At 40.1% G+C, this 26,155-nt stretch overlaps 1 protein-coding gene across 5 annotated transcripts in view; it reads left to right on the forward strand.

Annotated features, from left to right (window-relative positions):
* Nucleotides 1–26,155, forward strand: part of ZNF236 (zinc finger protein 236) — a 139,471-nt gene that overhangs the window by 15,211 nt on the left and 98,105 nt on the right. For 4 of the 5 annotated variants that reach the window (XM_053571725.1, XM_053571722.1, XM_053571726.1 and 1 more), the window contains exons 2-3: nucleotides 4,938–5,080; nucleotides 6,615–6,779. In XM_053571725.1, the coding sequence (XP_053427700.1) occupies nucleotides 4,938–5,080; nucleotides 6,615–6,779 (308 nt within the window). Of the gene's footprint in view, nucleotides 1–3,943; nucleotides 4,013–4,937; nucleotides 5,081–6,614; nucleotides 6,780–26,155 lie in introns of those variants that run through there. The other variant, XM_053571727.1, reaches the window with a different exon arrangement.

Below are 26,155 nucleotides of genomic sequence, written 5' to 3' on the forward strand. Positions count from 1 at the left end.
ATTCTACAAAGAAAATAATGCAGGCACATTTCAGCTAGTTCCTGGGAACAACCAAACAGCTAGGGCATGCATGTATGAAATAAGAATATTGGGTGGCTCCTGTGGCTCAGTGGGTAGGGTGCTGGCCCCATATACTGAGGGTGGCCGGTTCAAACCTGGTCCCGGCCAAACAGCAACAAGAAAACAGCCAGGTGTTGTGGTGGGCGCCTATAGTCACAGCTACTTGGGAGGCTGAGGCAAGAGAATCGCCTAAGCCTAGGACTTGGAGGTTGTTCTGAGCAGTGTGATGCCACAGTACTCTACTGAGGGTGATAAAGTGAGACTCTGTCTCTACCAAAAAAAAAAAAAAAAAAAAAAATATTAAGAGGATATGTATGTAACAAGGGAGAAATAGATCAAATTTATGTAGGTAACTCTGAGATGGAGGGCATGAGCCAGTCAGACTGGAAGTAGGAATTAGAAAAATTGATCTTGGAAGCTTCAGAAATTAAGAAGAGACTAAAAAAGTCGTGAATGCTTGTCAATCTCCAAATATTAGCACTTACAAAGCCGACCAACCTCCTTAAGTTGACCTAATTTTCCCAGACGGATATGCCTACTGTGCAGTAGGCCCAGTTCCTTATGGTGACCTCCTCCACGTGTTGACCAGTGTGTCACAGTTCCTTGGGGGGGCAGCTTTGAGAAGTTCTGCTGTCCTTGTTAGGCACTCCTTATGTGCCAGGCTTTGTGAAGCAGAAAGGGCTCCTGGGCCCTTAATATTGAGTTTTACCTGTAAAGTCTGGCTGTGGTAACCCTGAACGCTGACATGTGTGGGAGGAGCAGTAGAAAACAAGAGAAAAGAGAGTAGAAGGGAGTTTACAAAAGTAAAGAGGAGGGTGCTGTCAGGCTCCCAGAGATGCCGCGGAGGTGGAGAGTGGGGTCAGGATGGGAGAGCGGGAGCTGCAAAGGGCCTGGCTGGGGGCTGGGTGGCAGAGGGGTGCTGAGAGCAGAGAAGAAGGAAAGATTTTTATTGAAAACATAAAGATAAAAACATGCAACGTCTGAGGGTTGGCACCATTACTGTGGGAACTGAAACGGATATATGTCTCATTCTGATATTAAAAATGCTTCGTTAGGATTTATTGATAACAGATCTTAGATGCACAGGGCTTCAGAGTTTGTCCTGAGAAACAAATTCAGTGAAATCCCTGGGGTGCAGTACGTGTAGTAGGTCTTATCCATCTTAGCATCCTATCCTAGAGGGACATTTTGTGTTAAGAGATTGACCTAGGGTGTTTAGATGGAGATGAATGAAAGCCTTTTCCATTAGGATTCAGCCAGTTATCATGATTTGCTGGTCCTGATGTGAGAGAGCAGTTTGTCTGATCCATTTGAGGAATGGTATGATTACGGAGGAGGGTGTGTAGAGCGGGTGGGCCATGTGGCGATGGCGTGGTAGACTTTTGTTCCAGTACCATCAGGAAGCATTCTTTTATTCATTCTGCACAACCCTGAGGTAAGCTTTATTATTTGGGGGATAGGAGAGGAACAGCTATTATTGTATTCTATTAGAATTTTTATTTATGTAAAGAGTTATATTGATTTTTAAACCAATATCCAAATTACTTTTTCTGAAGACAAACAGAGCTACTCAGACATTTTCTGGTGATTGTATCCTACAATCAGTTTTTGTTTAATTTGATAGTAAATTTAGAGTTCTTGGTAGCAGAAAGGGTGAATAGTTGAAGCAAATGGTAGTCATATTTCTGTTGTAAGGTGACTGGGTAAACTGCCTAAGGCGTCTACATGTGAGTCCCCCTTACCCCTGTGAAGTCTCGTGATGCTTTACCCCTGTCTTCTTGGGAGGCAGAAGCACAGAGCTGAAAATTATTGTTTGGGATGAGCTCTTAGATCTGAGAACGGCTAAATGTAGGTAGCTTTGTGCATATTTTGTGTGTGTGTCTGTGTGTGTGGAAGGGGGTGGCAGAGACTATGTAATCTGAATTGGGAGACAGGAATGTTTCCCAAAAATCTCATGTGAAATTCTTCTTTTAGCTGTTTTTAAAAATGCAACAGTCGTCTTGAAGGCTGTCCTGTTAAGAGGCTGTCATGTATTTGATTGTGTCTATCTTAGATAACCAGCCCCCTGAGGAATCTGATGGCCTCTTGGCTGCAGACACCTCTGGAACACGTAGGCACACTGCCAGGGGGTACACGCAGGCACGGGGCTTGTACATGCATTTTCAGCAGGGTCTGTTATTTCCTGCAGCCCACTGTGACCTCTCTTGGTTGTCAGCCTCACCTAAGGATATGTTAATTTAGACCTCTTCTGAACAGCACATACTCTGGGGACCAGAAGTTTGAATGAACTTGAAAACATGATGGAGGGAGAGGTTAATTTTGAGGCCTAAGACTCTGTCTAGAAACAGCCAACTGAGCAGAAGGAAAGCAAAGGAGGTGCAGCCAGCAGAGGCCAGAGGGCTGGTAGGGACAGGGTGGGCCCTTTTCCAGCAGGGGAGAACTGCCTGCACATAGCCCTGATCCCCGGCACAGTCAGAGTCTAGACACGGTGTGGATCGCCAAGTTGTTAAGCTCAGTATGGGCACTAAAATGTGTGTCTTTACACTTTACATAGTATAAACAAATTAATGTTTTAAGGTTGTCTTTGAACCAAATTAATATTGTGTTATCATTGTTAGGAAAAAGGGACCTACTGAGAAGTAATTTGTTATATTTTTGAGCTTTCTTAAGGAGTCTTGCTTTCTTCAGATAAAAAACTTTTTCTGGAAAAACGTTAATTTATAAGGAAAACAATGTCAGCTTTTCAATTTTTTTTTTTTTTTTTTTTTTTGAGACAGAGTCTCACTTTGTCACCTTGGGTAGAGTGTCCTGGCGATGTAGCTCACAGCAACCTCAAATTCTTGGGCTCAAGAGATCCTCTTGCCTTAGACTCCCATGTAACTGGGATTACAGGTGCCCACCACAACGCCCCGGTAATTGTTAGAGACAGGGTCTTGCTTTTGCCCCGGCTGGTCTTCAACTCCAGAACTCAATCGATCTACCTGCCTCAGCCTCCCAGGGTGCTGGATTATAGGTGTGAGCCAACAAGCCTGGTCAGCTTTTCAATTTTAAATATAAAGTTCCATGTTTCAGGATTATCTATCAATTGCAATAAATTAAGTTCCATCTTATTTTTGGGTAACATATTAAATAGTTTCAACATAGAGAGTGTGAAGTTTGTTTTATTCTACATCCTGACATAACTTTTTAATTTTGCATTTTAGAACTTAGGTTGAAGAACACTTTCATGACTGCATTCATCCTGTAGGGTTAAAAGCACTTGCTAGTGAGTTCTCAAAACACAATTTTCAACAGATATTTTTATTATCCCTTCCTAGCCCTCAAATTATTTCTTACCATACTATAAACTTTCCCAAAGGGAATAGCGTCCCACTTGATATGATCTAGCAGTCATTTTGTTTGGTCTGGGGAGCCTTAAAATATTTTTGCTATTAGTTTCAGTGCAGAAAGGTTGAAAGTAACGTCCTTGAACAGATTGTGAATATGGTTTAGAATATGTAAAATAAAAATGATGTGTATCTTTTTCTTAGTGGATTCATATTTGTTATATATGAGGCTTCAGTCTTTTGAATTACATTAGTATTTCTTGAACCTGGAATTTGCCTCTTCTGGAGGATCTGCAGAAGTGGTGTGAAGCTGCTGCTCCTGGGCACCACACCTGCCCTTCTGTGGCCATCACCCATGCTCACAGGCATGTTCCTCCTGGGCCAGGAGACTTTTGGAAAAAATTAGAACTACAGAATGTTTTATCAAAGTAGGAATTTAAAGGTTTATAGAAAATTCACCACATGGGCTTTCTTTGTTTTGCAGGGTTTTTTTTCGCCAGGGCTGCTGGGTTTGAATCCAGGTGACAAAGTAAGACTCTGCCTCAAGAAAAAAAATAAATAAATTAAAAAAAAAATTGAAAAGCTGACATTGTTTTCCTTATAAATTAAAGTTTTTCCAGAAAAAGGTATGGGATATGGGGCTGGCGCCCTACTCCGTTGAGCCACAGGCGCCGCCTCACCACCTGGGCTTTTGAGAAGTAGGATCTTTTTTGAGTTACTTGGGTCTTAAGCTTAACCTAACCTAGCCTTCTCTCAAACATTTAGCATCTAATGTCTTTGGCTCAGATTTGATAGTAAGAATTATATGGAACATATTTCTAGTCTTTGTATAGTTAAAGTGTATTATATATTTATGTCCAAATTGCAAGACTTGGAGTATATTTACTTATTTTAAAGAATTGCAGAGATTTAGGACATCTTTGTTTTATGACATTCTTCAGTTTTGTGATATGTCACTTTTTTTTTTTTAATGATTAGTCTTATTTGGAAGTACTTTTAAGATGAAAGCCGTTTCCCTGGGTGGGTTTACAGAAACGCTCTGTAAAACTGAGGACTGTCCGGGAGGTTGCAGCCCCTTCTCATCCTAAGTCAGGGCGGTGAGAGAACAAGGCTTTTTTTTGCTGACTGTCTTGTTTTGCAGCAGTTTTTGTAGATAGCTTGATTGTAAATTAGCACAGCAGTTTAGAGGAGACACACCTCCACTGTTTGTAATGACTTTGAAACAAAGTTAAAGAGGTTTCCTAGGTTTAAGAACATGCTGGCTTATATGTATGTGTCTATCTGTCAAGCCTCCAGAATTTAGTCTCAGGTTTCTAAAAATTTTACTAACCAGAGCTAATAAAATTCTCTGTCCCAGTTTCAGCCATCTTAATGCTAACTTTCGAAGAAAGCATGTCCATTTAAAAAATTCAATCTATCATTAATTTTGTCTAAAATCTCTCATAAATCTCTGACATATCTGGTTTTTAAATAATAACCAAATAATTTAGTTTTATTTATATGATAAAAATAGAACTGGTATTTATTGTTTATACTTATGCGATTTTATAGATGGAGTTTTAACATTGAATGCGGAGAACTCTAATTATGCCTATCCAGCCCCAAACTTCCATAAATGTGAAATCTGTCTGCTGTCTTTTCCAAAAGAATCCCAGTTTCAACGCCACATGAAGGACCACGAGCGCAATGACAAGGTATGTATTTTCAAGAGAGCTGCCAGGAGCGTGAGCATTGATACTGGAGGTATTGTAAAAATCAGCACTTACAGCCAAACATTTTCTTATCATTTAGGTCCCTAAGTTGTAGAATATTTCCTATTGTACCAGTAAATATTTTGGCATTTTTGCAGTTGCATTTGTAGTCCCAGCTGCCACCAGGTGGAGAGAGCGAGAGCACCTGTGGGTCTATGAGTGGACAAAGAAATGTTTTAGAAGTACGGCTTTTTTTTTAGGAGTTTCAATTTTCTGTATGATTGAGCTCAGAATTGGTATATTTTGAAGTATTTTTCTCCAGCAGGGACTTTTACCCTTCAGTGGCTTTGCATTTTACAGTGGTGTTCTGTATCACAGCAGGGAGCAGTGCTGTCTCCAGTGGAGATTTGAACCCGGTTTTGCATTTGTAGTGTCTCTCGTGGGATATATCAAGAATTTTAGTGTCTGTGGAAGAATTTGCCTGATAGATGGAAAGTGCAGTTAAAACTAGAATTAAAGTAGTGGTTGTTGACTTTTCTCTAGGTAGGAGAATGTAAGCCATGAATCATTTGAGGCCAGAAAGATACCAGGGATCTCCCCTCTAAAGAAAAGGGTGCTCTGAGCATGCGAGATGATGTTTTAACTACAGGATGTGATACAGACACCAGTACCCACTGGCATTATTTTCTCAGGCTGACCGTCTGCAGATACTTTCTCCTTTAATACTTCAGAGAGGAACTGGGGATTACTATTACCTTCCTATAAGTGGAAGAAAACTTTCCGGTCTGGGAAAATTTTAGACTGAGATGAGCAGCTCTCTTAAAACCTAGTAAAAATTTATGTGATTGCTTACTTTATTTGAAGTGATTTTATTTATAACAGTGGACTTGGTCAGAAATAGAAGGGAAGGGCGGCGCCTGTGGCTCAGTCTGTAAGGCGCCGGCCCCATATACCGAGGGTGGCGGGTTCAAGCCCGGCCCCGGCCAAACTGCAACCAAAAAATAGCCGGGCGTTGTGGCAGGCGCCTATAGTCCCAGCTGCTCGGGAGGCTGAGGCAAGAGAATCACTTAAGCCCAGGAGTTGGAGGTTGCTTTGAGCTGTGTGAGGCTACGGCACTCTACTGAGGGCCATAAAGTGAGACTCTGTCTCTACAAAAAAAAAAAAAGAAAAAAGAAAGATGCATCACCATGGCACTTAAAAAAAAAAGAAATAGAAGGGAAAAAAATCCAGCTTAATGAGTTGAAGTTTCTCACACATACCTTCATAGAGACCACAACCTGATAAATTTATATGCATCATTTCTTATTAGAAGTATTTTCTACATGTATGCATTTTCATTCTTATAATCCTTTGAGAAATTCTGGTAAGGAACTTCAATGGGTCCATTTTGCATTTATTGACTTTATGTCTAGAAGAGACCAGAAGTTTTTTAGTATCTGTAGATTATGGTACTTATTGATATTTTTATAACATTTATTGAACAGTGTCTGTGGAAGGATTGTATTTCAGTGGCTTCTTTACTTTTCTTTCCAAATAGCCACATCGATGTGACCAGTGCCCCCAAACATTTAACGTTGAATTCAACCTGACACTTCATAAATGTACCCACAACGGGGAAGATCCTACCTGCCCTGTGTGTAACAAGAAATTCTCCAGAGTGGCTAGTCTCAAAGCGCATATTATGCTACATGAGAAGGAAGAGGTAATTGTTATCATTTTGCATGTATTTTGTTAACTGGTTGTTCAGTTGCATCTAGTCATTAGGAGGATTTTAGCTATAAAGTGGTTTTAAAAGCCTTTGGTCTAGATTTTTAGGAGCTAATTATCATTAAATTTGCCTTGACTAGTCTCCAGTTCACTGATAAAATGTTTTATCATAGTCAGTACCTTAGGGTAAAGACATTTTAATATGTCCACATTGCAGAGGCCCCCCACCTACCTTCCCTTTTTTTAAAAAGAAATTAACTTTTTGTAGGGTTCTTCAGGACCAAAAGTAACTTTTCTGCTTCTGAAGATAAAAGGAGAATTTCCTTATTTGGCTGTGTCCTCTGATCCTAGGAAGTCTGAGAGAAGAGGAGGAATCACTGTGGTTCACAGCACGTCAGTACCCCCAAGTGAAGGCTCCGGCACCTCTGCCAGCTGAGTTCTAGGGACAGCCCCAAGGGTGACAGGGCCACAGTGCTGGGGGCAGGTGGGGCTGAGCTAAAGTGCACGTGGCTTTTGCTTTAAAAACGTGTTCTTCCTGCTTGCTACCCTTCTTAGGAAAACATAAAAGTAAGAAGGAGAAAATAAAAGTCGTCTCTACTTCTGAGATAAGTGCCCATCACTATTTGGTGTATTTCCTTCCTAAGACAGGAAAACAGATAGATTGTTTAAATTGTATGTACAGACGGTCCTTGATTTAGGCTGGTGTGAAAACTGTATGTGTTTGGTGGTGATGGAGCTTCTCCTGTGATACTGAGTAAGCCCAGTCCCCTTCCGCCAGGTATTTGTGGCTTACACTATTTTTAGTTTGCAGGGGGGATATCAGGACTTAATCCCATCCTAAATCAAAGAGAATCTGTATAAAATTTACATCCTAAAAATTGAATTCATACTTTCTGCATAGGTTTGGATATTCTTTTTATAAGTGCCTTTAATTTTAAAATAATTTATTTTTATCTTTTAAAATCTTATATATATAATTCATGTTTATTTTGGAAAAAGTTAGAAACAAAAATAACATTAAAAGTACCCATAGCAACTTATGCCTATAACCCCAGCACTTTGGGAAGCCAAGGTGGGAGGATTGCTTGAAGCCAGGAGTTCAAGGCCAGCCTGGACAATAAGCAAGATCCTATCTCTACACAAAACAAAACCCTTACAGTGAAGTTTAAAAAGGTCAAACTCATAGGAACAGAGTTAAATAGTGTTACCAGAGGCTGAGGGTGGGAGGACAGGGAGATTGGTCAGAGGCTGCAGTGTTTCTTTTGGACTGGAGGAATAAGGTCAAGAGCTCTGTCATACTGCGGGATAGGTAGCACAGCTAATAACAATGCATCATATGTTTGAAATTTGCTAAGAGAGTAGATTTTGAGTGTTCTCACCACAAAAAAATATTTTGGTTAGTAATGTATATGTTAAATAGGTCGATTTAGCCATTCCACAATGTATACATATGGTATATGTATATCAAAACATGTTATACGACAAATATATACAATTTTTACTTGTCAATTAAAATATAATTAATTAAAAATTTTTATGAAGCATTCGTAACATACTATTTCAGACTTTTAATACATGCTTTCCATGAGTGCTTCTGTGTTTAAATTTTTTTTTAAATTCAGAAATAGGATTATGCTACAGTACAGACTATATCATGACCTGCCTTTTCCCCATGATACAGAGGGCGCCAAAAAAATTTTAATACTCAGCCACATTTGACTTCTGCAATTACAAAAGATATAAGATGAAATGTACTGTGTAAGGTAACAGACATTGTTGGTATATATCAAGTATTACAATTTTAATAGTTTATTCCTTTCCTAAAGTGTGTATACATTTTTGGCCCCCTCTGTATACTATAAATATGTCCTCCTTCTTACTTATTATCATGAGTGTTTTCTCATTTCAATATTTTATTTTATTTTATTGATTGATTGTTGAGGATTCATTGAGGGTACAGATAACCAGGTTACACTGATTGCATTTGTTAGGTAAAGTCCCTCTGATAATTGTGTCACTCTTCAAGAGGTTGTGTGACACACCCTGACCCCCTCACCCCTCTCCCTCTATCCCTCTCCCCGCTCCTCCCTTCCCACACCCCCCACCGTGTACTAGGTCATCAATTGTCCTCATATCAGAATTGAGTACATTGGATTCTTGCTTCTTCATTCTTGTGATGCTTTACTAAGAAAAATATGTTTCAACTCCATCCAGGTTAATGCAAAAGATGTAAACTCTCCACCTTTTTTAGTGTTTGAATAGTATTCCATGGTGTACATATACCACAGCTTGTTAATCCATTCCTGGGTTGGTGGGCATTTAGGCTGTTTCCACATTTTGGCAATTGTAAATTGAGCTGCAATTACAATTCTAGTGCAAGTGTCCTTATGGTAAAAGGATTTCTTTTCTTCTGGGTAGATGCCCAGTAATGGGATTGCAGGATCAAATAGGAAGTCTAGTTTTGAGTTCTCTGAGGATTCTCCTTACTGCCTTCTGGAAGGGTTGTATTATGTTTGCAGTCTACATCCACGCCAGCATCTGCAGCTTTGATATTTTGTAATATGGGTCATTCTCATTGGGGTTAGGTGATATGTCAGGGTGGTTTTGATTTGTATTTCTCTGATAACTAGAGATTATGAGCATTTTTCATATGTTTGTTAGCCAATTGTCTTCTTCACAGAAGGTTCTATTCATCTCTCTTGCCCATTGATGTAAGGGTTTGTGGGCTTTTTGTATATTGATTAATTTGAGTTCTCTGTAGATCCTAGTTATCAAGCTTTTGTCCGATTCGTAATGTGCAAATATCTTTTTCCGTGCTGATGGTTGTCTACTTGCTTTGGTTGTTGTCTCCTTAACTGTACAGAAGCTATTTAGTTTAATTAAGTCCCATTTGTTTATTTTTGTTATTATTGCAATTGGCACTGAATGCAGTATTCATAAAGTCTTTACCCCTCTGATAACTTCGGGTGTTTTCCCCACATTTTCTTGGAGGATTTTTATTGTTTCATTCCTTAGAATAGATTTTTTATCCATCTTAAATCAATTTTAGTGAGTGGAGAAAGGTGCGGGTCCAGTTTTTTAAATGTGGTTATCCAGCACCATTTATCAAATAGGGATTCTTTCCCCCAGTGTATGTTCTTGTGTGGTTTATCAAAGATTAGGTGGCTCTAAGATGTTAGTTTCATCTCATGGCTTTCTATTTGGTTCTAAATGTCAGTGTCTCTATTTTTGTGCCAATACCATGCTGTTTTGATCACTGTGGCCTTGTAGTACAGCCTGAAGTCTGGTAGGCTAATGCCCCTGGCTTTGTTTTTATTGCTAGGAACTGCCTTTGCTGTACAGGTTTTTTCCTGGCTCCATACAAAAAGAAGAATTATTTTTTCCAAATCTTGAAAGTATGATGTTAGGCGAAACTTACTAAATGCAGAATACAAATGTCTACATACAGTAACTAAGAAAATGCCAGGAAGGCCACGTTGAACAGTTTGATGAGAATATTTCAGATTGTATATGAAACCCGCACATTGTACCCCTTGATTGCACTAATGTACACAGCTATGACTTAACAATAAAAATAAATAAATTAAAAAAAAAAGAAAGTATGACGTTGGTATTTTAATGGGGATTACATTGAATCTGTAGATTGCTTTGGTAAGTATAGACATTTTAACAGCCCTGAGCATGGCATATTCTTCCATTTGTTAATATCTTTTGCTATTTCTTTTATTAAGGTTTCCTAGTTTTCTTTATAGAGCTCCTTCACCTCTTTTGTTAGGTATATTTCTAGGTATTTCATTTTCTTTGAATCTACTGTGAAGGGAATTGTGTCCTTGACAGCTTCTTATCTTGTTTGTTATTGGCATATACAAAGGCTTCTGATTTGTGGACATTGATTTTATATCCTGAGACATTATTTTTTGATCATTTCTAGGAGTCTTGTGGTTGGGTCATTGAGGTTCTCTAAGTATAAGATCATGTCGTCAGCAAAAGAGGGAGAGTTTAACTTCCTCTACCCCTATTTGGATGCTCTTTATTACCTTCTCTTGCTTGATTGTATTGGCTAGAACTTCCAGCACGATGTTGAATAGTAGTGGTGATAGAGCATAACCTTGTCTTGTTCCAGTTCTGAGTGGAAAAGCTTTCAGTTTTACTCCATTCAGTATAATATTAGCTGTGGGTTGTCATAGACGGCTTCAATCAGTTTAAGAAATGTGCTGCCAATGCCCATATTCTTCAGAGTTCTAATTAGAAAAGGATGTTGAATTTTATTGAATGCTTTTCCTGCATCTATTGAGAGGATCATATGGTCTTTGTTTATGCTTCTGTTGATATGGTGTTACATTTATGTACTTGGCATATGTTAAACCAGCCTTGCATCCCTTCCCTGGGATGAAACTGATTTGATCGTGATGTGTGATTTTTTTTTAATGATAAGTTGTAATCTGTTGGGTAGGATTTTGTTGAGAATTTTTGCAGAAATTCTCCTTTTTAGTTGGGTCTTTTCCTGTTTTTTTTTTTTTTTTTTAGACTGAATCTCACTATGTTGCCCTCAGTCACAGCTCCCAGCAACCTCAAACTCTTGAGGTTAAGCGATTCTCTTGCCTCAGCCTCCTAAGTTGCTGGGACTACAGGTGCCCACCACAATGCCTACCTGTTTTTTTGTTGTAGTTGTTGTTTGGCAGGCCTGGGCCAGGTTCGAATCCTCCAGCCCCAGTGTATGTCGCCCTAGCTGCTGAGCTACAGGTGCTGAACCTTTTCCTGGTTTTTATATCAGGGTAATATTTGCTTTGTAGAATGTGTTGGGGGAAGATTCCTTCCTTCTCAATTTTTGGGAATAATTTCTGTGGTGTGGGTATAAGCTCTTCTTTGAAGGTTTGATAGAATTCTGGTGTGAAGCCATCTGGACCAGGGCTTTTTCTTGTTGGCTTACTTTTTGTTATTTTTATTTTTTCCTTGGTCTCGGTTCTTGAAATCAGTCTGTTCAAGAGGTCTATTTCTTCTTAAGTCTAGGGAGAGGGTGTGATTCCAGGTATTGATCCATTTCCCCCACATTGTCAAATTTCTGGGGTATAGAGTTTCTTGTAGTACTCAGAGATGATCTCTTGTATCTCTGTGGTATCTGTTGTTATTTCTCTTATATTGTTTCTTTTTTTTTTTTTTTTTTTTTTTTTAATTTGGCCAGGGCTGGGTTTGAACCCGCCACCTCCGGCATGTGGGACCGGCGCCCTACCCGCTGAGCCACAGGCGCCGCCCTTCTCTTATATTGTTTCTGATTGAGGTTATTAGATATTTTACTTTTCTGTTTCTAGTTAATTTTGCCAGAGGTTTATCAATTTTACTTATTTTTTTGAAAAACTTTTTGTTTTGTTAATTTTCTGAATGATTCTTTTGTTTTCAGTTTCATCCATCTCTGATTTAATTTTGGTTATTTCTTTTCTTCTGCTGGTTTGGGATTAAATTGTTCTTTTTCCAGTTTCATAAGATGGTTCATAAGTTTGTTGATGTGTTCTCTTTCTGTTTTTCAAATGTAGGCATCTAAAATGATAAATTTCCCTCTTAAGACTGCTTTTGCTGTATCCTACAGGTTTTGGCAACTTGTGTCTTCATTGTTGTTATGTTTGAGGAATTTAATGATTTCCTCTTTTATCTCTTCCTGAACCCAACTATCATTCAGCATAAGGTTGTTTAATTTCCAAACTTTGTGAGGGGATGAATGTTTTTGTTGGAGTTGAGTTCTATCTTTATTGCCTTGTGGTCTGAGAAGATACAAGGTGTAATTTCTATTCTTTTAATTTTGCTGAGGTTTGATTTGTATCCTAGGATGTGGTTGATTTTGGAGTATGTACTATAGGCTTACAAAAAAAATATATATTCGTTAGCTTTGGGATGGTGTGTTCTATATGTGTCTGTTAATCCCATTTGTTCTAGGGTCACACTTAAGTCCTTTGCATCTTTGTTTAGTTTCTGTTTAGAGGATCTGTCTAGTTCTGTCACAGGGGTGTTAAAGTCCCAAGATACTATGGTGTTATGGGATATCATAATTGCTCAGACCCATCAATGTCTGTTTCATAAATCTGGGAGCATTTAAGTTGGGTGCATAAATATTTAAAATTGAAATTTCTTCTTATTGTGTGTGTGTGTGTGGTTTTTTTTTTTTTTTTTGAGACAGAGTCTCACTTTATCGCCCTTGGTAGAGTGCTGTGGCATCACAGCTCACAGCAACCTCCAACTCCTGGGCGTAGGTAAGTCTCTTGTCTCAGCCTCCAGAGTCACTGGGACTACAGGAGCCTGCCACAACACCCGGCTATTTTTTTGTTGCAGTTTGGCTGGGGGCGGGTTTGAACCCACCACCCTTGGTATATGGGGCCGGTGCCCTACCCACCAGAGCCATAGGTGCTGCCCTTTTTTTCCATCCTTTAACCCTGAGTATCGGTTTGTCCTTCAAGATTAGCTGTGTCTCCTAGAGACAGCATGTGGATGGCTTGTGCTTTTTTATCCTATCAGTCAGCCTGTGTTTCTTCAGTGGAGAGTTCAGTCCATTGACATTTATTGAGAGAACTGATAAGTGAGGTGGAGTTCTACTCATTTTATTTTGTGAAAGTCCATTGTGTTGTTTTATCCTTTGGGCCATTGTGGAAGCTGTGTTTTGTCTTTAGCTTCTGGGAGTTTACTTTGCTGGTGGTCCGTTGTGGTGGTCAGTGTTGAGACTAGGTCTAAGTGTTTCTTGCAGAGCTGGTCTTGTTGTGGCCAGTTTCCTGAGTGCTTATTTATCCTCAAAAGATTTGATTTCTCCGTCAATTTTTAAGTTTAGTTTAGCAGCATACAGACTTCTGGGCTGAAAATTGTTTTGTTTAAGAATGTTGAAGATGGATAATTAGGTTCTTCTAGCTTGGAAAGTTTCAGTTGAAAAGTCTGCTGTCATCTTAATGACTCTGCCTCTGTAGGTCAGTTGGCACTTACTCTTGGCTGCTTGCAGAAAGTTTTCTTTCATCTTGACTTTGGACGGGTTCATTACACTGTGTCTTGGAGAAGCTCTGGTTGAGATGAGATGACCTAGGGTTTGATATCCATCTGAAAGGAGTGTGTTGGGGTCTTTAGTAAAACTTAGGAAGTTTTTTTTTTTTTTTTATGATGGTCTACAGTAGGGCTTCCATTCCTTTGGGACAATCTTCTTCCCCTTCAGAATTCCCTATTATTTGTATATATGAATGCTTCATGGAGTGTCATAGTTCTCTAAGCACCTGTTCTGGTTTTTTTCTTATCTTTTCTGTGTCTTTAACTATCTGGGTAAAGTCAAAAACTTTATCTTCTAGCTCTGAGGTTCTTTCCTCTTCATGGTCTGACCTGTTTTTGATACTTTCTACTGCATCTTTACATTCCCTGATTGTCTCCTTCATTTCCTTAAGCTCTGCCATATCCTTTCTATATTCTACATATCTCTCGTCTGACTTTTGGTTCTGTCTTTCTATTTTCTCATCTATTCCTTTTATTATCTTTATCATCCATATTTTAAATTCCCTTTCTATCAAGTCTGTTAATTCTTTATAGGTAGAGTGTTCTGCATAGCTGCCTCATGGTCCCTTGGGGGAGTTCCTCTGTTTGGGTTTCTCATATTGCCTGAACTTTTCTGTTGGTTCCTCCTCATGTGTTCTTTCTTCTTGTTCACTTCCTTGTCTTTCTTTTTCCTTCTCACGGCCTCCTTTGTTTCAAACAGAAGTTCTTGCTCTTGATGACTGTTTGTTCCATTGTGTCGCCAGGACACCAGGTGGCTCTGTATTTCTTTTTAAGGAGACAGAGAGCACAACCAGCAACCTCTATGGTCCTGATTCCAAACTTAGTTGCCTTCGGTGATCGCCTGATTGTTTTCTCAGCATTCAGACCCTGCTGGGTTGGGATTTTAAATCTCACACGAATCCTTAAGGTGCAGATCTCATAGTGCCCACTGACTCCAGTTCCCATGGGGCGTGGGAGTCCCTCTGCCTGTCCCAAGAGTGGAGTTCATATACTGGCCGGCAAAATTAAGGTGCTTTCGGCCCCCACTAAGACCTTCTCCTATCCTTCCTGTAATGGCAACCCCCCAGGCACCAAGACCTTTCCAGTATGGGAAATCTAAGGCAAATCAACTCTACTGGCATTCAAATCTGTTTGCTGTATACTGTTCAAGTCTGCCCACTCTCCCAAGCTTTCCACTCAACACATAGCTTCTCCCAACAACTGAAAACTCTGGAAAGGCTTCCTCCCATCTGGGACCTCTGTAGGGGAGCAGCCCATCCCAGCTGGTTGCAATCACTTGCCTAATTCATCAGATTTCCACCGCTGTGGATCATACACTGTATCCAGCTCACCATTTCCTCACTGCTCTCTGAGCTGTGACTCTGCACCAGGTATGGCTGGGTTCTCTCTTCTTCCCTAGTCATTCTAGGAGAGCTCAGCTGAATAACCCTTCTGGTCTGCCATGTTGCTCTGCCCCCCTTCCCCATATCGATATTTTAAATTACTTTATTAAAGTCTTCAGCATCTACACTTATCAATAATATTTAATCATTTTAATTATTGTTTAACATTCACATTTATATTTTGTCAATGTTATAAATTTTATAATACATCTTTGTGTACAAATCCATTTTTTCCTTAGGATGGATTTCCTATAGTTGGATTTAGTGAATTAGCAAATACAACTTCTTTTTTCGTATTCTTTATGGTATGCCACGTTATATTTCGGAAAGTACATTCCAATTTATACTTTCTCTTGCAGAGGATAGGAATGCCTGCCTTTTTCACTCTACTATGCTATTCAAACATGATCATAGTTTTATTTTTTTAAAAGGAGAAAATACAGTAAATGATGGTGGGTTAACATATTTTGGAGTAAGTACTACGTACATGGCAGAAATTGAACAGTAGAAAAGGGTTCAGAGAGTGGAAAGCCAAGTTGCCCTTACATACCAGACTTCCCATTCCACTCCCCTGTTGCTGCTTCTGTTCACTATTTCTTTCGTATCCTTCCAGGGATATTCTGTGATGCATAGGACTCTGCTGCACCCCTGTTCATCAACCCAGACTGTTCCCAAACTTTTCTTTAGTTCACTGTTTGTCCTAAGTATGATTTCACATCTATTAATGATAGACCTCATTCTTTTTAATATATGGATGGGTATGTTTGTGTCTTGATTAACAGGTCACTGTTAGGTGTGTAGGTTGTCTGCAGCCTTCTGTGTATGCAGAAAAAGCCATGGTGGGCACATCCCGTTGTATGTGTTTGGGTTCTCAGGATGGGTGGTTTAGTAGACCAGGGGACATTTTGGATGTCACTGCTGCCCACACTGTGCCAAGCACCCACAGTGCACAGGGCAGCCTCCACTACAGACAATGATCTGTCCCCAAATGTCAACGTGAAGTTGGGGAAACTCTGGGCTTCTAGAAATATAAGATCAATCTTAGAATCTTAGAAATGGAATTGTTAGATCAAAGGATATGTGAATTTAAAAGTTTGATACTGTCAAATTATTGTCCAAAGAGGTTTATCATTTTATACTCTACCCAGTAAATAGTATATGAAAATGACCATTTGATAATGCTATTTTCAAAGCTCTACATTGTAAAATCTGTCTTTTCCAATCTGGTAATTTTAATATGGTATATTTTTGTTGTTTTCATTTATACAAGGTTGGACAATTAAGTTTGCCACCCCATCCTAGAAAAAGTGCTACATATCTCATTGCTGAATGTCATTATGGTTACCTTTGAAGTGCTCCTCTTGGCCATCTGGTACTTTCTTTTTTATAACATTCACCTGTTGAATCATTGTTTGTTATTACAGTTGGTAGTGATGGCAACTCCCTCTAAGTTTTTATTCTGAAAAATTTTAAACCTACACAGGAATTGATATTTGCATAACATTCTCTGGACTCACCAATCGTTACAATTTGCCAGATTTTAACACATGTTCCTCCACCTTTTTTTTTTTTAATAATTTTCTAATAAGGGTACAAGAAAACCAGGTTACACTGATAACATTTGTTAGGCAAAGTCCCTCTTAAAATCGTGTCTTTGCCCCCCAAAGGTGTGGCACACACCAAGACCCCACCCCCACCCCCTCCTTCCCTCTCTCTGCTCTTCTCTTCCCCACCCCCCCTCCTCCTTTTTCTCTCTGCTCTCCACTTCCCACACCCCCACCGTGTCCTTAATTGTCATTAATTGTCCTCATATCAAAATTAAGTACATAGGATTCATGCTTCTCCGTTCTTGTGATGTTTTACTAAGAATAATGTCTTCCACTTCCATCCAGGTTAATACAAAGGATGTAAAGTCTCCATTTTTTTAAATGGCTGAATAGTATTCCATGGTGTACAAATACCACAGCTTGTTAATCCATTCCTGCGTTGGTGGGCATTTAGGCTGTTCCCACATTTTGGCGATTGTAAATTGAGCTGCAATAAACAGTCTAGTGCAAGTACCCTTATGATAAAAGGAATTTTTTCCTTCTGGGTAGATGCCCAGTAATGGGATTACAGGATCAAATGGGAGGTCTAGCTTGAGTGCTTTGAGGTTTCTCCATACTTCCTTGGGTTGTAAGGTTGTACTAGTTTGCAGTCCCACCAGCAGTGCAAAAGTGTTCCCTTCTCTCCACATCCACGCCAGCATCTGTAGTTTTGAGATTTTGTGATGTGGGCCGTTCTCGCATTTTTTCATATGTTTGTTAGCCATTCTTCTGTCTTCTTTAGAGAAGGTTCTATTCATGTCTTTTGCCCATTGATATATGGGATTGTTGGGTTTTTTCATGTGGATTAATTTGACTTCTCTATAGGTCCTAGTTATCAAGGATTTTGTCTGATTGAAAATATGCAAAAATCCTTTCCCATTGTGTAGGTTGTCTATTTGCTTTGGTTGTTGTCTCCTGAGCTGTACAGACTATTCAGTTTAATTAAGTCCCATTTGTTTATTTTTGTTGTTGTTGCAATTGCCATGGCAGTCTTCATGAAATCTTTCCCCAGGCCAATATCATCCAGTGTTTTTCCTGTGCTTTCTTTGAGGATTTTATTGTTTCATGCCTTAAATTTCAGTCTTTTTTCCATCTTGAATCAATTTTTGTGAGTAGAGAACGGTATGGGTCCAGTTTCAGTCTTTTACGTGTGGATATCCAGTTCTCCCAACACCATTTATTGAATAGGGAGTCTTTCCCCCAGTGTATGTTCTTGTTTGGTTTATTGAAGATTAGGTGGTGGTAAGATGTTAGTTTCATTTCCTGGTTTTCTATTCAATTCCAAATGTCTATGTCTCTAATTTTGTTCCAGTACCATGCTGTCTTGACCACTATGACTTTACTTGGTATGGTGATGCCCTCAGCTTAATTTTTATTACTAAGAGATGTTAGTTTCATTTCTTGGTTTTCTATTCAATTCCAAATGTCTATGTCTCTATTTTTATGCTAGTACCATGCGGTCTTGACCACTATGGCTTTGTAGTACAGCCTAAAATCTGGTATGGTGATGCCCCCAGCTTTATTTTTATTGCTAAGAACTGCCTTAGTTATATGGGATTTTTTCTGGTTCCATACAAAATGCGGAATCATTTTTTTCCAAATCTTGAAAGTGTGATGTTGGTATTTTAATAGGAATGGCATTGAATAGGTAGATTGCTTTGGGAAGTAGAGACATTTTAACAATGTTGATTCTTTCCAGCCATGAGAATGGTATGTTCTTCCATTGTTAATGTCCTCTGCTGTTTCCTTTCTGAGTATTTTATAATATAGAGGTCCTTCACCTCCTTTGTTAGGTATATTCCTAGGTATTTCATTTTCTTTGAAACTATGGTGAAGGGAATTGTGTCCTTAATTACCCTCTCATCTTGACTGTTATTGGCATATACAAAGGCAACTGATTTGTGGACATTGATTTTATATCCTGAGACATTACTGTGTTTTTTGAAGACTTCCAGGTGTCTTGTGGTTGAGTCTTTGAGATTCTCTAAGTATAAGATCATATCATCAGCAAAGAGGGAGGGTTTGACCTCCTCTGCTCCCATTTGGATTCCCTTTATTTCCTTGTCTTGCCTAATTGTATTGGCTAGAACTTCCAGCACTATGTTGAATAGTAAAGGTGACAGAGGACAACCTTGTCTGGTTCCAGTTCTAAGAGGAAAAGCTTTCAGTTTTACTTCATTCAGTAAAATATTAGCTGTGGGTTTGTCATAGGTAGCTTCAGTTTCAGAAATGTGCCACCTATGCCTATACTCTTCTAATTAGAAACGGATGCTGGATTTTATCTAATGCTTTTTCTGCATCTGTTGGGAGGATCATATGGTCTTCGTTTTTGCTTCTGTTAATATGGTGGATAACATTTATGTACTTGGCGTATGTTAAATCAACCTTGCATCCTTGGGATGAAACCTACTTGATCATGATGTATGACTTTTGATGATAAGCTGTAATCTATTGGCTAGGATTTTGTTGAGAATTTTTGCATCTATATTCATTAGTGAAATTGGTATAAAATTCTCCTTTTTAACTGGGTCTTTTCCTGGTTTTGGTATCAAGGTGATGTTTGCTTCGTAGAACGTGTTTGGAAAGATTCTTTCCTCCTCAATTTTTTGGGAATAATTTCTGCAGTGTGGGAATAAGCTCTTCCTTGAAGGTTTGATAGAATTCTGGAGTGAAGCCATCTGGACCAGGGCATTTTTTGGTTGGAAGATTTTTTTATTGTTTCTTTGATCTCAGTGCTTGAAATTGGTCTGTTCAGGAGCTCTATTTCTTTCTGGCTGAGTCTAGGGAGAGGGTGTGATTCCAAATATTGATCCATTTCTTTCACATTGTCAAATTTCTGGGCATAGAGTTTCTGGTAGTATTCAGAGGTGATCTTTTGTATATCTATGGCATCAGTTGTTATTTCCCCTTTATCGTTTCTGATTGAGGTTACTAGAGACTTTACTTTTCTATTTCTAGTTAATTTGGCCAAAGGTTTATCTATTTTATTTATTTTTTTCAAAAAACCATCTCCTTGTTTCATTAATTTTCTGAATGATTCTTTTGTTTTCAATTTCATTGATTTGTGATTTAATTTTGGATATTTCTTTTCTTCTGCTGGGTTTAGGCTTAGATTGTTCTTCTTTTTCCAATTCCATTAGATGGCTTGTGAGATTGTTGATGCGCTCCCTTTCTGTTTATTCATTTATTTATTTTATTGTTGGGGATTCATTGAGGGTACAATAAGCCAAGTTACACTGATTGCAATTGTTAGGTAAAGTCCCTCTTGCAATCATGTCTTGCCCCCATAAAGTGTGACACACACCAAGGCCCCACCCCCCTCCCTCCGTCCCTCTTTCTGCTTTCCCCCCCCTTTCTGTTTTTTGAATGTAGGCATCTAAAGAGATAAATTTTTCTCTCAAAACTGCTTTTGCAGTATTCCACAGGTTTTGGTAGCTTGTGTCTTCATCATTGTTATACTCAAGGAAGTTAATGATTTCGTGTTTTATTTCTTCCTGAACCCAACTGTCATTTAACAGAAGGTTGTTTAATTTCCATGCCTTTGTGTGGGGTTGAACATTTTTGTTAAGTGTTGAGTTCCACTTTTAGTGCCTTATGGTCTGAGAAGATAGAAGGTAAAATTTCAATTCTTTTGATTTTGTTGAGGTTTGTTTTGTGGCCTAGGATATGATCAATTTTGGAGAATGTTCCATGGGGTGATGAGAAGAATGTATATTCTTTATCTTTGGGATGGAGTGTTCTATATGCGTCTATCAAGCAGTTGTTCTAGGGTCTTGTTTAAGTCCCTTATATCTTTCTTTAATTTCTGTTTAGACGATCTGTCCAGCTCTGTAAGAGGATTGTTAAAATCACCTGTTATTATGGTATTATTGGATATCATATTGCTCAGACTGAGTAAGGTCTGTTTCAAGAATCTGGGAGCATTGAAATTGGGTGCATAAATATTTAGGATTGAAACGTCTTCTTGTTGTATATTTCCCTTGACAAATATAAAGTGACCATCTTTGTCTTTTTTAACTTTAGTTGCTTTAAATCTACATGTATCTAAAAATAAGATCGCAACTCTTTTCTTCTGAATTCCATTTGCCTGAAAAATTGTCTTCCAACCCTTGACTCGGAGTTTTAATTTGTCTTTTGAAGCCAGGTGTTTCCTGCAGACAACAAATGGATGGCTTATGTTTTTTAATCCAGTCAGCCAATCTATACCTCTTCAGTGGTGAATTCAAGCCATTAACATTTATTGAGATAATAGATAAGTGTGGTAGTATTCTATTCATCTTATTTTGTTAGCGTCCATTGCTTGGTTTCATCTTTTGCATCAGTTTGGAAGGTAGGTTCTGTCCTTTAATTGCTGAGTTCTCACTTTGCTGCTGATCCATTGTGTTGGTCAGTGTGTAGAACAGGTTGAAGTATTTCCTGTAGAGCTGGTCTTGTTGTGGCAAATTTCCGCAATGTTTGTATATCAGTAAATGATTTGATTTTTCTGTCAATTTTAAAACTTAGCTTAGCAAGATATGGAATTCTGGGCTGGAAATTGTTCTGTTTAAGTAGATTAAAGGTAGATGACTATTGTCTTCTTGCTTGTAAAGTTTCACTGGAGAAGTTGGCAGTCACCCTGATGGATTTGCCCCTGTAGTTCAACTGGCACTTACTCCTGGCAGTTTGAAGAATCTTTTCTTTTGTTTTGACTTTGGACAGGTTCATCACAATGTGTCTTGGAGAAGCTCGGTTAGAGTTGATGTGACCTGGGGTCCAATATCGTTCTGAATGGAGTGTGTCAGAATCTTTGGTGATATTTGGGAAATTTTCATTTATAATATTCTCTAGTATGGCTTCCATTCCTCTGGGGCATTCTTCTTCCCCTTCTGGAATTCTTATAACTCATATGTTAGAACGCTTCATAAAGTCCCATAATTCTGTCAGTCAACGTTCTGCTTTCTCTCTCTTCTTTTCTGCCTCTTTAACTATCTGAGTTATCTCAAGAGCTTTGTCCTCTACCTCGAGATTCTTTCTTTTGCATGGTCTAATCTTTTGTTGATATTTTCTATTGCATCTTTAAGTTCCCTAATTGACTGCTTCAGTTCCTTCAGCTCTGCTATAACCTTTCTATATTCTTCATATTGTTCATCTCTTATTTGATTCTGTTTTTGGATTTCCTTTTGGTTATTTTCCACTTTATCAGAAGTTTCCTTCTTTGTTTTCATCATCTGTATTCTAAATTCCCTTTCTGTCATTTCTAACATTTCTTTGTAGGTGGAATCCTCTGCAGAAGCTACCTCACATTCCCATGGTGGGGGTTGCTCTGGACTGGTTCTTCATGTTGCTGGGAGTTTTCTGCTGATTGTTCCTCATGTTTTCTTTTATCTATTTCCTTGCCCTCATTTTCCTTTCACTTCCTTTTGCTCTTTAAGTTGCCGTGCCTGTGGACTAGGGTTTCGATGAGTCCTTTTGGTACAGGACCAGAAGGATGAGAAGGTTGAAAAGGAAGAAGGGATAAAAGAAAGGAAGGAAAAAAGAGAAAGGAGAGGGGGTGGGTAAAAGGGAATATTGACAAAAAGAAGAGAGGCACAGAAAGAGGGAGACAGAGCAATATAGGTGTACAGTAGGGTACTTTGACCCAACCTTAAAAAACTCCAGCCTCTGGGGGTGCCGGGTTGGGTGGTTCCCTTAAGGTCAGCAGCTCTTTCGTAGCTTGTTCGGACACAGTAGAGTAAAGCCAAAAGTTCTGTAACTCAAACCAAAACAAGAAAACAGAAAACTTAATGGGATAAAATTGGGGAAAAAAACAAATAATAGGGGTAGAAACACTAGCAAAAATGAAGTTCTAATTGTTGAAAAAGGCAACAACGGGAAATTATATTTAAACTAGAAAAATGGAGAAAGAAAAGAAAGAAAAAAAAGAAAAGAAAAATCTATTAAGAAAAGGTTGAAATTAAAAAAATGAAACAACAGCAGCAACAATGACGACAAAAAAACAACAACAAAAAAAATCCAAAGCAGTACATATATCTTATTGAATTTTGTGTGGGCAACAGGTGAGCTTCTGGGGTATGAGTTGTTAATCACAGTGCTGAAACAACTGGAGGCCTCTGCTGATTTCTCAAACCCTGCAGGGTGGAGAACCTAAATCTCTCCTCAGCTCTCTTAAAAGGCACTTTAAATTGCTAAACTTGGCTAAGCAGAAGCTTTCCCAGGAAAGTGCTTGTAGCGGGGATCACTGCTGAAGTGGCTATCCACTTACCAGTGTGCCAAAACCAGTCGCACTCTGCCCCTGAGGGCTAAGGCTGTAAGGCGGCTCAGTCCCTGCCTTTAGGCTGCTCAGTCACTAGATTACTAGCTCCTGCCTGCTCCTTGCTCTGTGACCCTGAGTGCCGAGCTTGCCAGGGCAGTTCTCTCACAATGGCTCCACAGCTGAACAGTAATCAGCTTCGTCCAGTTCAGCGGCTCAGTCTGGGGCCCCATACAATACCCAAAGTTCTCCGCGCTCCTGCCCAAACTCTCCCAAGGCATTTCAACTGAGTGCCAAGTCCAAAAGAACCAAAACAGTTCACAGGTAAGACCTTTCCAGTTTGTAATCTCTCTGCTGTTGTAGTTACAGCTGCCAGTGGGATTAGACCGAACAAACATATGCAACCACTTGCCAGTTTTCCACTGCTTTTGTCCTCCTCTTGGGGTCCAGAAGTCTCTTCGCTGACTCCCTGTGTCCTCACAGGGATGATTATAGGCAGATCCCACCAGCCAGAAGTGCTTGGAGTCTTGTCTCCACAGACTCACCATGCCCAGTTGCAAGGAAGCTGTTTCTCCGCCGCCATCTTCAAATATGATGCCTCCGCCTTTTTTGAATGGTGTTGATGTAAGCTGCAGATATCCTGACAGTTTACCAGTAAATATAATCAGGATATATCCCCTAAAACTAAAGACACTTTTACTTATTTTCAAAAAACAAAATCACACTCAAGAATTTAACATTGGTATAATAATTCATTTTCAGAGGATTCTCATCTGGAGGGGAAAAGAGTGACTTACCACAAGAGTATGCCAGGCCAGGGAAGATAGTTTTGACCAAAATATACTTCTCTTTTGACTCTATAAGAAAGGGCAGTGGTCAGGTAGAGGAGGGGTGCAGGCTTAGAATGTTGGGGGTCTCAGGTGGAGATGGGTGCAGGTGTAGGATGTTGGGGGTCTCGGGTGGAGATGGGGTGCAGGCGTACGAGGTTGGGAGTCTCGGGTGGAGATGGGTGCAGGCGTAGGAGGTCGGGGGTCTCGGGTGGAGATGGGGTGCAGGTGTAGGTGGTTGGGGGTCTCGGGTGGAGATGGGTGCAGGCGTAGGAGGTCGGGAGTCTCGGGTGGAGATGGGGTGCAGGCTTAGGAGGTCAGGGGTCTTGGTGGAGATGGGGTGCAGGTGTAGGTGGTTGGTCGTCTCGGGTGGAGATGGGGTATAGGCTTAGGAGGTCGGGGGTCTTGGGTGGAGATGGGGTGCAGGTGTAAGAGGTTGTGGGTCTCAGGTGGAGATGGGGTACAGGCGTAGGTGGTTGAGGGTCTCGGGTGGAGATGGGGTGTAGTGGAGGTCACCATGGATAGTCTCCCAGCCTTTTCAGACCGGTTTTCTTAGTGTCTCAGCAAGTTTTCATGGCCCTCAGGCAAAACCCAAGAGCTGTGTTTATGAAATAGTTGAGATTTATAGGATGTAATAGATATTTATGTCTTAATAACTTAGTAGCCCTCTGAAAGACTATGAACAGACACACATGGGTATTGCACAGCTTTTTCACATCCTGGGATTTCTCATTCTGCGATTATTTTCATATTAATATCATAGTAATTTTCATATTATTTTATATTAAGATGGATTTCACCCATCTTTGGTTTTTAACCATAGCACCTATGGAAACTCACCTTCACAAAATTATGATGTTATGGAAATTAAGCTAGTTTTTATTGCATTGGACCAGTGTCAGCACTGCTATTCCCAAGGGCATGTAAACTATCCCTAGTTCCCCTTCGAGTGTGCCCTGGCGCCCGGGGCTTCTGTTCATGGTGGGGACTGAGGTTGCAGATCCTCAGTTTTCCCTGTGAAGTGGGAACATTGTTCTGTCTTCACAGGTGGCAGTGGCCTGCAGGAACTGGAGTAGGTGTGGGAAGCCTGTTTTGGGATATGGGGGCAGAGCCCGAGTGGGGCAGATGTGTGGACTGCCCAGCAGTGTTGAGACTCCACCTGAGCATGGAGTCTCTTCCATGCCCAGATGGCTGGGAGGGGTAGAGAGGCTGGTTCAGGGAGGCTGGGGTTCATGAAGCATGTGTTATGGAGTTACAAGGGAGTCAGGAGTGTGGGGACGAGGCCAGAGGGTTGAAATGCTGAACCGCATGTCTGGGTGGGGAAGGGACACTTGGCTGCGTGTGCTTCTCCTCTAGGAGGAGATAGGCAGGTGCCATGACCTCAGGAGTCTGTGCACACTGCACATTCCGGGCAGCCACCCCGAGGGACGACAAGGGTGGAGATGGCTTTCTGAACCCCTCCACGTATGTCACCAGAACAGTGAGATTTTACTCTCTTCTGTTCTAGCGTTTTTTCACTTATGTGTTCTTAAAATTTATTGTCATTTCCTCCATAATCATAAGGAGAAATAACAGTCACTTACATTTCCAGAAGCTATCATTAGGTTTTTATACTTAAATTTCAAATTCTTTCCTTCATCGAGTTTTGTTTTTTACAGATTTTGTCCATGTTCTTTCCCAGGTCACTCTCGACAGTGGAGCCCGTAGTCCTTCACTGTTTCCTTCCTGTGCTGAGGTCCCTGTCACTGTTGTGATTATGCTGTAATCCCCTGAGGTGGGACCCCTCATCTGAACTCTGTCAGCCTAGTCCCTCTGTTCTGTTTGTGAACTGAACCTCCAGCTGTCTTTGTCTCTCACTGTCGTGGTTGTAAGAGCTCAAACATTTCATAGATTCTGACTCCTTTCTAAAGTTTTTCCGAAGGCCTTTGAGAAATGACTGTTCGTGGAGTCACTTGCATTCATGTTGTGATTACTAACCCTGCCCTGGCTCCCTGTGCAGCACCCAGCAGGTGCTCTCTGATCAGTAGGTGCTAGCAACAGAAGGAAAGGCTGGAGGAGCTACAGAAGGCTTTGCTGCACTGCGGAGGGAAGTGTGTGTGCCCAGAGGAAGCGTCCTAATGCCTAGTCACTGGTCTCAGCAGCCTCACTCTGAGTGTAAGATTTCACACGAGCAAAAGGAAAAGGGGCTTTTTTATAAGCACAAGAACCAAATATGGAAAAGGTGTTGGCAACATATAAAATATGGGGTGCCCTTGTTTTGTTTCTTGGACGGTTGTGTTAGTATGCAGGTGTGGAGTTTGTGCCTCACTTCCCCTCGTGATCTGCTGGCTGAG

Source organism: Nycticebus coucang, chromosome 19 (assembly GCF_027406575.1).
Source record: "Nycticebus coucang isolate mNycCou1 chromosome 19, mNycCou1.pri, whole genome shotgun sequence".
Taxonomy (NCBI): domain Eukaryota; kingdom Metazoa; phylum Chordata; class Mammalia; order Primates; family Lorisidae; genus Nycticebus; species Nycticebus coucang.